The sequence below is a fragment of the Panulirus ornatus genome, chromosome 40, assembly GCF_036320965.1.
Source record: "Panulirus ornatus isolate Po-2019 chromosome 40, ASM3632096v1, whole genome shotgun sequence".
Lineage (NCBI taxonomy): Eukaryota > Metazoa > Arthropoda > Malacostraca > Decapoda > Palinuridae > Panulirus > Panulirus ornatus.
Genome location: NC_092263.1, coordinates 8073556 through 8085217, shown reverse-complemented (window position 1 = coordinate 8085217; position 11662 = coordinate 8073556). Strand labels below are relative to the sequence as shown.

At 46.6% G+C, this 11662-nt stretch overlaps 1 protein-coding gene across 4 annotated transcripts in view; it reads right to left on the bottom strand.

Annotated features, from left to right (window-relative positions):
* Positions 1-3789: 3789 nt before the first annotated feature.
* Positions 3790-11662, bottom strand: part of LOC139761339 (uncharacterized) — a 38117-nt gene continuing 30244 nt past the window's right edge. For all 4 annotated transcript variants that reach the window (XM_071685410.1, XM_071685409.1, XM_071685407.1 and 1 more), the window contains 4 exons: positions 10490-10610; positions 9274-9393; positions 8499-8624; positions 3790-5169 (listed from right to left, as the gene is read on the bottom strand). In XM_071685410.1, the coding sequence (XP_071541511.1) occupies positions 5050-5169; positions 8499-8624; positions 9274-9393; positions 10490-10610 (487 nt within the window). In that variant the 3' untranslated portion in view covers positions 3790-5049. The remainder of the gene's footprint in view (positions 5170-8498; positions 8625-9273; positions 9394-10489; positions 10611-11662) is intronic.

Below are 11662 nucleotides of genomic sequence, written 5' to 3'. Positions count from 1 at the left end.
CGTGTTTCATTTTCCCCCGTGGACTCATGGGAATATATATATATATATATATATATATATATATATATATATATATATATATATATATATATATATATATATATATATGGGAGGGTGGTGTGTGTCGTAAGGTCAACGCCACCTATGACCTCCTGCTGGGGGAGGACGTAGGAACTGCTGCTGCTGCTGCCATCGAGTCCCGCTGTGGCCAGCGTGAGGCAGGCCTCCGAGGGCGAGGGGCCGGAGGCAGACTGTGGTGGTGGGGAGCGGGAGGAGGAGCTGGGGGTGAGGGAGTGCTGGAGGAGAAGGAAGCCAAGAAGGAAGGAGGGTTATGAGGATGGAGGGCATGGGGGGTGTGGCATGTCCCTTATAATCATCACAGAATCTTTGTGGCCCTTTAGGAATTGTGTTTACATCTATGACCCCATGCTGCACTGTTTGTGACCCCGTGCTGCACTGTCTGTGACCCCGTGCTGCACTGACTGTGACCCCGTGCTGCACTGTCTGTGACCCCATGCTGCACACTCTGTGACCCCGTACTGTACTGTATGTGACCGTGCTGCACTGTCTGTGACCGTGTGCCTCACAGTCTGTGACCCCGTGCTTCACTGCATGTGACCCCGCGCTGCGCTGTCTGTGACCCCGTGCTGCACTGTTTGTGACCCCATGCTGCACCATTCATAACCCCGTGCTGCACCTTTCCTCTTCACTTCGCACACCACCCCGACCAAAATACCCTACATCTGTCACTCTGTCAACAAACTCATTCAACAGTCATTCGAAATACTGACTCCATTTCCACCTCACTTCATCACTACCTATTACCCCTTTCCCATTTGCCCCCATCACCGAGGGTCAGATATGTTCTCTTACTTTTCGCACACCGTTAACCACCTTCAGGAACATTTTTTTTTTCTTCCTGAAGTTTATTTGCTCACTCCAACTCTCATTTGCCCTCTTTTTCAACCCCTGCACCTTCCTCTTGACCTTCTGCCACTTTCTCTTATACATTTCCCTGTTATCCTGCGGTCCTTCCATGTAAGCACCGTCCACACACCTCTCTTTTCTCTTTCACCAGCATCTTCGTCATCCCATCATTCACCACCTTTTCTCACATGTCTACCTCCCACCTTACGACTGCCACACGCATCTCTCGCACATGCCAACATTGTTTCCCTAAATACCTCCCATTCCCCACCAGCTCCCTTTGCTTCCTTTACTCACACCTTTTGTCATTCTACATTCAGTCTTTTCAGGTATTTCTTCACACAAGTCTCTTTTCCAGTCTCATTTACTTTCACCACTTTTCTCACCCATAACTTTTTCGTTTTCCGAAAACTTCTGTAAATCTTCACTCTTGCCTGCACAAGACATCCCAACCCACACAACACATCCTTCTCTTTATTAAAGTATTGCTCACACAAATTCTTCAAAGCAAACACCTGGTCGACATCTCCTCTACCATCTCTGAAGCCACATTGTTCCTCCCTAGTCCAATGTTCTGTGGATGCCACCACCTCCTCAATCTCCACTCTCTTACACAACCTACCAGGTATACTCAACAAACTTTATACTTCAGCAATTTGATCATTTATTTTGATCCTTCTGACTCTATAAGAATGGCACTATACAGGCATTCCGCCAGTCTTCTGTCACTTCATCTTGAGCCCTGCATATGCCTTGAATTGTAATCCCTTCCACTTCAGTCGTTTTTCCACACTGCATCTCGCACAAAGCTTTCACTACCTCCTCTCTTTTCATCAAACCATTTGGCAAGACTCGCCCTGAGGTACCTCCGCTTCCCAAACACCCCACGTCTGTCACCTGTAATCGAAGACATTCAACAGTCCTTCACATTAATCACTTTTTTTTTCCTTTTACCAGTTTCCCAGCTACATTGTTAACTGCTGCTCCTATTTGGTCTCTTGTTCCCCATACGTTATTAACCTCTATCCACAGCATTTTCTTATTTTCACATGCTCATCCAACCTCTCATTTGCCCTCTTTTTCAACCCCTGTACCACCTTCTTTCTTGATCTCTTGTTGCTTTCTCTTGTACGTCTCCCAATCAGTCGCATTCTTCTGTAAGTTGTGCAAATATACATTTCTTTTCTCATTCACGAGCAACTTTGTGTGGTCATCTCACACTCCCACATATGCTCACCTCCCACATCCCACATGCGACACGCTTCTCTCGCACATGCCAGCACTGCTTCCCTAAACCCCTCCCCATTCCTCACACACTCCTGTCGATTCATTGACTCTCATCATCTGCCATTCTTCACCCAGTCTCTCCCTGGTATCTCTTCTATCTCTTCTCACACGCTTCTTTTCCAAGCTCACTCACTCTCTCCTCCCTCCTCTCACCCACCACCACCCTCTTCCCGCGCCGGATTCTTCATGTCATCTTGTTTTCAGTCGTGTTGTCGTGACGTAATGTCGTCACTTCCCTCGTAACCCAGCGGCTTCTCAGTAACCCTTTGTTATTTGACACAGCGACGGCCTGTCATGTGTCAGTGGCTTGTCTAACCACAGCGACGGCCTGTCATGTGTCAGTGGCATGTCTAACCACAGCGACGGCCTGTCATGTGTCAGTGGCATGTCTAACCACAGCGACGGCCTGTCATGTGTCAGTGGCATGTCTAACCACAACGACGGCCTGTCATGTGTCAGTGGCATGTCTAACCACAACGACGGCCTGTCATGTGTCAGTGGCATGTCTAACCACAACGACGGCCTGTCATGTGTCAGTGGCATGTCTAACCACAGCGACGGCCTGTCATGTGTCAGTGGCTTGTCCAACCACAGCGGCGGCCTGTCATGTGTCAGTGGCATGTCTAACCACAGCGACGGCCTGTCATGTGTCAGTGGCATGTCTAACCACAGCAACGGCCTGTCATGTGTCAGTGGCTTGTCCAACCACTGCGACGGCCTATCATGTGTCAGTGGCATGTCTAACCACAGCGACGGCCTGTCATGTGTCAGTGGCATGTCTAACCACAGCAACGGCCTGTCATGTGTCAGTGGCATGTCTAACCACAGCGACGGCCTGTCATGTGTCAGTCGCATGTCCAACCACAGCGACGGCCTGTCATGTGTCATATACTGTCCTCCTGGTCTAACCACAGCGACGGCCTGTCATGTGTCAGTGGCATGTCCAACCACAGCGACGGCCTGTCATGTGTCAGTGGCATGTCTAACCACAGCGACGGCCTGTCGTGTGTCAGTGGCTTGTCCAACCACAGCGGCGGCCTGTCATGTGTCATTTACTGTCCTCCTGGTCTAGCCACATATCGCACATATATGACACATGTATGTACATATGTAGGTATCTGTGCCACACATCTCACCTGGGCATCGTAGGTGGAAGAGACTCGCCATTATGATAATATATTCGAAATTTGTGGTTAGTATTTTGAGTCCAGGACCCTCTCTCTCTCTCTCTCTCTCTCTCTCTCTCTCTCTCTCTCTCTCTCTCTCTCTCTCTCTCTCTCTCTCTCTCTCTCTCTCTCTCTCTCACCTGGTGTTGCACCAGGGTGGGGTGGGGGGTGAGTCACCATACAAGTGTACCATTGATGTGTGACGAAGTATGGTGTTGCTCCTCCTCCTCCACCACCCTCCACTCCACCACCCTCCACCATTGTGACCCAGGCCTGGGCAACACGTACAAGTGTTGCTGTGAGCCTCCAACACTCGACAGTGCCCCAGCCTCACTGTATCCCATGTACCCGGAGGTATGATACTCCACTTCCATCTCTCACAATCAAAATGAATGATAGAAAAACTAAACTTTTTCATCATATTTATTATACATTAATTGCCCCTTAAGAGTTGAAATGGCTCTTTTAATAACTTACATGAATAAACAACAATAAATAAGAACAGGATGATGATGATGGACTTCTGCTTGTGTTGACAGAAGGTAAGTATATGACAGCAGCGTATGAGACGTGGCAAAGTTTCGTTGTAATGAGATGATGCTATTGACTCTATAAATAATATTATTCTTAACCTAATTTCCATTAACACATTTACGGGTTGGCGTGTGTGTGTGTGTGTGTGTGTGTGTGTGTGTGTGTGTGTGTGTGTGTTGAGCAGTGGTTAATAACTTCTCTAAGCCACACACACACACACACACACACACACACACACACTCACATACTTCCACACCAGCGGAAGAAAACGTGAATGAGACTGATCCACGAAGCTGTTTTACACCCGACGGCGGAACTTGTCCTCCGTCGGCTAACCTCTGCTGGAGTTCCGAGACGTCCCGAGGGCTTCAGCCTCGTCGGCTGTAGCCACCTGCAGCGTCTGAAGCTGCGGGCGTGTAACGTCCACTTCAGCAAGACGCAGGGTTTCCAGCAGCGCCGCCGCCAAGCGAGTTGCATCGTGGGCTTCAAGGAGGACCAGTGTGTGGCTTCGGTGTCTTCTGGCGATGGGTGAGCGTGAAGAGGAAAGAGCTCTCCCTTTCCCTCCCTCTCTGTCTCCTCTCGTCGAGCACTGGGTTACCAGGAGGGAGGAGGTGGTGGGTGGACGTCAGGACGAAGAAGACATCGGAAGGTTCACGGAAGAAGTGTGTGGGTCAACTTGGCTTCCCCGTCGCTCCTCCTCACCTCGTCTCCCCTTCCGCCAGATCCTCCTCCACAGCCACTAAGTCAGTGGTATAGTGAGCCCAGACGAACAGAAATCGAGAAAAAAGTCCTTAAAAAAAAAAGGAAAAAGGAGGGTGACATGTACTATGATTCATGTGGATCTGCCGAGAGGCCAGTGGATGATAGTGAACCAGGTTGTTTAGGGGGCTGTGGGTGGTTTAGGGGCCCTTACCATGAAGAAGAACCACCACCACACCTTGACACGGACCTGTTACCTCATTCCCAGACATCTCTGTGTGGTCAGATCCGGTACACTCCATCCATATGAATTTCCTGAGAGGTTAAACTTGCATCACTTGACACGCCGGAGGGGGGGAAAAAAGCATCTAGACTGGAGGTTTCTTGAACCCCATCGCGTTCCAAGGTCGTGGCGGAGTGAGTTCGCGGGACGAGCCTACTGCTGGAGGAAGGGATGGTCTTCTAAGTTCTGGAGGCGGTCGTCAGCTTCGAGGATGGCCTCGATCTCGGTGGAGATAATACGACCGATGCGATCCACGTCCACCGCTTGCACAACCTGATGCCACACACGGAAGGGGAAAAGTGGATTAATTGTCTCTGCTCAAATTATCATACGCTCCTGTAAGGGGAAAGAGGGGAACTAGTTGTCTCCAACCATCGTATGGTGCTTTAAAGGGACAGGATGATCAATTATCAAGAACTGAACCATCATATGATTCTTTAAAGGGACAGGATGATCAATTATCAAGAACTGAACCATCGTATGATTCTTTAAAGGTACAGGATGATCAATTATCAAGAACTGAACCATCGTATGATTCTTTAAAGGTACAGGATGATCAATTATCAAGAACTGAACCATCGTATGATTCTTTAAAGGTACAGGATGATCAATTATCAAGAACTAAACCATCGTATGATTCTTTAAAGGTACAGGATGATCAATTATCAAGAACTGAACCATCGTATGATTCTTTAAAGGGACAGGATGATCAATTATCAAGAACTGAACCATCGTATGATTCTTTAATGGGACAGGATGATCAATTATCAAGAACTGAACCATCGTATGATTCTTTAAAGGGACAGGATGATCAATTATCAAGAACTGAACCATCGTATGATTCTTTAAAGGGACAGGATGATCAATTATCAAGAACTGAACCATCGTATGATTCTTTAAAGGGACAGGATGATCAATTATCAAGAACTGAACCATCGTATGATTCTTTAAAGGGACAGGATGATCAATTATCAAGAACTGAACCATCGTATGATTCTTTAAAGGGACAGGATGATCAATTATCAAGAACTGAACCATCGTATGATTCTTTAAAGGGACAGGATGATCAATTATCAAGAACTGAACCATCGTATGATTCTTTAAAGGGACAGGATGATCAATTATCAAGAACTGAACCATCGTATGATTCTTTAAAGGGACAGGATGATCAATTATCAAGAACTGAACCATCGTATGATTCTTTAAAGGGACAGGATGATCAATTATCAAGAACTGAACCATCGTATGATTCTTTAAAGGGACAGGATGATCAATTATCAAGAACTGAACCATCGTATGATTCTTTAAAGGGACAGGATGATCAATTATCAAGAACTGAACCATCGTATGATTCTTTAAAGGGACAGGATGATCAATTATCAAGAACTGCATAATAAATCCCTAGTTCAAGACAAACCCCACATAAAGACAAACCCAATTCAAGACAAACCCCACATAAAGACAAACCCAGTTCAAGACAAACCCAGTTCAAGACAAACCCAGTTCAAGACAAACCCAATTCAAGACAAACCCAGTTCAAGACAAACCCTACTTAAAGACAAACCCAATTCAAGACAAACCCCACTTAAAGACAAACCCAATTCAAGACAAACCCAATTCAAGACAAACCCAATTCAAGACAAACCCCACATAAAGACAAACCCAATTCAAGACAAACCCTACTTAAAGACAAACCCAATTCAAGACAAACCCCACATAAAGAGAAACCCAATTCAAGACAAACCCAATTCAAGACAAACCCCACATAAAGACAAACCCAATTCAAGACAAACCCCACTTAAAGACAAACCCAATTCAAGACAAACCCCACATAAAGACAAACCCAATTCAAGACAAACCCTACTTAAAGACAAACCCAATTCAAGACAAACCCCACATAAAGACAAACCCAATTCAAGACAAACCCAATTCAAGACAAACCCAATTCAAGACAAACCCCACATAAAGACAAACCCAATTCAAGACAAACCCCACTTAAAGACAAACCCAATTCAAGACAAACCCCACTTAAAGACAAACCCAATTCAAGACAAACCCCACTTAAAGACAAACCCAATTCAAGACAAACCCAATTCAAGACAAACCCCACATAAAGACAACCCCAATTCAAGACAAACCCCACATAAAGACAAACCCAATTCAAGACAAACCCCACTTAAAGACAAACCCAATTCAAGACAAACCCCACTTAAAGACAAACCCAATTCAAGACAAACCCCACTTAAAGACAAACCCAATTCAAGACAAACCCCACATAAAGACAAACCCAATTCAAGACAAACCCCACATAAAGACAAACCCAATTCAAGACAAACCCCACTTAAAGACAAACACAATTCAAGACAAACCCCACATAAAGACAAACCCAATTCAAGACAAACCCTACTTAAAGACAAACCCAATTCAAGACAAACCCCACATAAAGACAAACCCAATTCAAGACAAACCCAATTCAAGACAAACCCCACATAAAGACAAACCCAATTCAAGACAAACCCCACATAAAGACAAACCCAATTCAAGACAAACCCCACTTAAAGACAAACCCAATTCAAGACAAACCCCACTTAAAGACAAACCCAATTCAAGACAAACCCCACTTAAAGACAAACCCAATTCAAGACAAACCCCACATAAAGACAAACCCAATTCAAGACAAACCCAATTCAAGACAAACCCCACATAAAGACAAACCCAATTCAAGACAAACCCCACTTAAAGACAAACACAATTCAAGACAAACCCCACATAAAGACAAACCCAATTCAAGTCAAACCCTACTTAAAGACAAACCCAATTCAAGACAAACCCCACATAAAGACAAACCCAATTCAAGACAAACCCAATTCAAGACAAACCCCACATAAAGACAAACCCAATTCAAGACAAACCCCACTTAAAGACAAACCCAATTCAAGACAAACACCACTTAAAGACAAACCCAATTCAAGACAAACCCCACATAAAGACAAACCCAATTCAAGACAAACCCCACTTAAAGACAAACCCAATTCAAGACAAACCCCACTTAAAGACAAACCCAGTTCAAGACAAACCCAATTCAAGACAAACCCAATTCAAGACAAACCCCACATAAAGACAAACCCAATTCAAGACAAACCCAATTCAAGACAAACCCCACTTAAAGACAAACCCAATTCAAGACAAACCCTACTTAAAGACAAACCCAATTCAAGACAAACCCAATTCAAGACAAACCCCACATAAAGACAAACCCAATTCAAGACAAACCCAATTCAAGACAAACCCCACATAAAGACAAACCCAATTCAAGACAAACCCAATTCAAGACAAACCCAATTCAAGACAAACCCCAAGCCAGGAAATAACCCCCAACCATCGCACTGGAGGGAACTGGACTCCTCCTCCCCAGTGGAGGGCATCCACCCGTGGAGGGAGGGAGGGAAGGGAGGGAGGGAGGGAGTCCTACCGTGGAGGGAGGGAAGGGAGGGAGGGAGTCGTACCGTGAAGGGAGGGAGGGAGGGAGGGAGTCGTACCGTGGAGGGAGGGAAGGGAGGGAGGGAGTCGTACCGTGGAGGGAGGGAGGGAGTCGTACTAACCTGGTCCTGGGCGGCAGCCACCAGCTGGGGCTCCAGGTGGAGGTCTGAGCGTGTCACCTTGACGTGGCTGGGCTCCAGGTGGATCACGTCCATCTGCAGCAGTTTGATTCTGTCTCGCCCACGAACCTGCGGGTGGAGGGAGGTGGTGGCTTCAGGCGGGTGGATCTTGCCCTCCGTCACACACACACACACACACACACACACACACAACACACACACAGACACACACACACACACGCACACACACACACATATATACTTCTGGTCCAGAAGTCTCTTCTATCCATCTAAGGTTCCTGCAGCACTCAGGGAGTTGGCCACGTCCATCGGTCGAGACCACGTCCCAATGTGTTGTGTTGTGTGTGCGTCTGTATGTAGAGCGTGGATGGCACTGGAGTCGTGAGTGGGAGGGGGGTGTAGTGTGACTTGTGTGTGTCTAGGGAGTGTAGCTTCTGATGGGTGTATGTCTGGTGGACGAGTGTAAGGTAAACATGTATATATATATATATATATATATATATATATATATATATATATATATATATATATATATATATATATATGTGTGTGTGTGTGTGTGTGTGTGTGTGTGTGTGTGTGTGTGTCGTTTTGTCGATACTGTGTAATATATCTCTTTATACAATATCTGGTCATCATACTTAAGTCTACATAGATCAAAACCTGATTAATTTCTCTCTCAACACTTCAAACAATGTCGAAGTAAAGATGACAGTACGAGTGTCAACAGAGAATGACTTGAGTCAAAGCGACTTACCGACTTGACCCTGAATTTGGCCAGGGTCGTCAGGGTAGCGGTGATCTGGGACTTGGTAAGGGCGCGTCTCCTGTCGGCCAGCTGCACCGACAGCGGCCCGACCAACACCTTCGCCTCGAACTACAGCAGGAGCAGCAGGAGGAGCAGCAGCAGCAGCAGGAAGAAAAGAAACACTGTTTTAGGATCATTGAGACGACTTGCGCCCAGATGATGGTGAAGAGGAGGGAGGATGAATGGTGTGTGTGTGTGTGTGTGTGTGTGTGTGTGTGTGTGTGTGTGGTGGAGGCTGGGGTTAGTGTAGGTGTGGTGGTGTGGTAGAAAGGAGGGAGGACTGTGATGTGATGCGGCTCGACAGGTTGTGGTAAGTATGTGGTGGAGAAGAAGTGCTCAAGGATTGTCTGTTGGAGAGTTTAGTGGGAGATCGCAGTGTTGGAGGGTTTAGTGGGAGATCGCAGTGTTGGAGGGTTTAGTGGGAGATCGCAGTGTTGGAGGGTTTAGTAGGAGATCGAACTGTTGGAGGGTTTAGTGGGAGATCGAACTGTTGGAGGGTTTAGTGGGAGATCGAACTGTTGGAGGGTTTAGTGGGAGATCGAACTGTTGGAGGGTTTAGTAGGAGATCGAACTGTTGGAGGGTTTAGTGGGAGATCGAACTGTTGGAGGGTGTGATGGGAGAGGGAGTCGCTGGAGGGCTGTGTGGAGCAGTGTGAGGTAAGGTGATACATAAATATGTACACACGGTACAAAAAAAAAATTATCTTACACTTTTTGTGTGAAACAATATGACATCAGGGACGACGGATTTTGAGAAATGGTCTGGCCTCGCATTGGTAGCCTCGGCTTCATGATATAATATATCGATTGCTAGCGACAACCTCCGGTCGTTTAGCGAAATAAATGTCTCGTTTAGCATATGAATGTCTCGTTTAGCATAATAAATGAAATATTGATTTCATATTTCGATGGAAATTACTATAAACTGGGGATGCCATAAGTATTAGTAAATTTATCTCACACTCACGCTTAACAACCTTACCTAGACGATGTGAGTCGCAATGATCATTTCGAAGTTCATCGGAGTCGTCTGGTAAGATAATTTTTTGGCCGTGTGTACGTCACCCCGTCACTCTTATTTACATTCAAGCGACGGAGTTCAGGTATGATAATGATCCAGTGTGAGAGAGGCACCTCCAGCCCAAGGGGCAAAGGCACCACCTACCTGAGGGTGGTTGCTGGACAAGTCAACGCTGACGTCACTTTCGTGGGTCAACTTCGTAAAGCCAACAAGCAGGGCGTTGCTGGAGGCCACCTCTTCCTGCGTTGGCAACACTGGCTCCAACCTGTGGACACATAGCATGGCTGTTAAGGAGGGAAGGAGCGAGCGGAGGGGGGGTGGACTACTGTCCTGTCTCCATCTATAGTGGTGGGTGGTGGGGAGGAGCTCCATCTACAGTGGTGGGTGGTGGGGAAGGAACCTTCTGCTGTACTATCCTGTCTCCATCTATAGTGGTGGGTGGTGGTGAGGGAGGAACCTCCTTCTGCTGTACTATCCTGTCTCCATCTATAGTGGTGGGTGGTGAGGGAGGAACCTCCTTCTGCTGTACTATCCTGTCTCCATCTATAGTGATGGGTGGTGGGGAGGAGCTCCATCTACAGTGGTGGGTGGTGGGGAGGAGCCTTCTGCTGTACTATCCTGTCTCCATCTATAGTGGTGGGTGGTGGGGAAGGAACCTTCTGCTGTACTATCCTGTCTCCATCTACAGTATGGGAAGAGAGGGAGCCTTCTTCTGTTTCAACTATGATCTCACGTCTTCCCACATACCACACAGATGTTACACACAAGTTTGAACTCCATTATGTGATGGTGTAGCTACACCTCATACATCATACACCGTCATGGTCCAGGGAAAAAAGAAGGAAGCTATCTCTGTGATCAATCCAGCTGTTTATACACGTCAGCAGCGGGTTGAAAGATGGTGACCCCCAGGAGGGAGAGAGAGAGAGAGAGAGAGAGAGAGAGAGAGAGAGAGAGAGAGAGAGAGAGAGAGAGGAAAACAGAGACTGACATAGAGAGATGAGAGAGAGAGAGAGAGGAAAACAGAGACTGACATAGAGAGATGAGAGAGAGAGAGAGAGAGAGAGAGAGAGAGAGAGAGAGAGAGAGAGAGAGAGAGAGAGAGGAAAACAGAGACTGACATAGAGAGAGAGAGAGAGAGAGAGAGAGAGAGAGAGAGAGAGAGAGAGAGAGAGAGAGAGAGAGAAACAGAGACTGACATAGAGAGATGAGAGATGAGAGAGAGAGAGAGAGAGAGAGAGAGAGAGAGAGAGAGAGAGAGAGAGAGAGAGAGAGAGAGGAAAACAGAGACTGACATAGAGAGATGAGAGAGAGAGA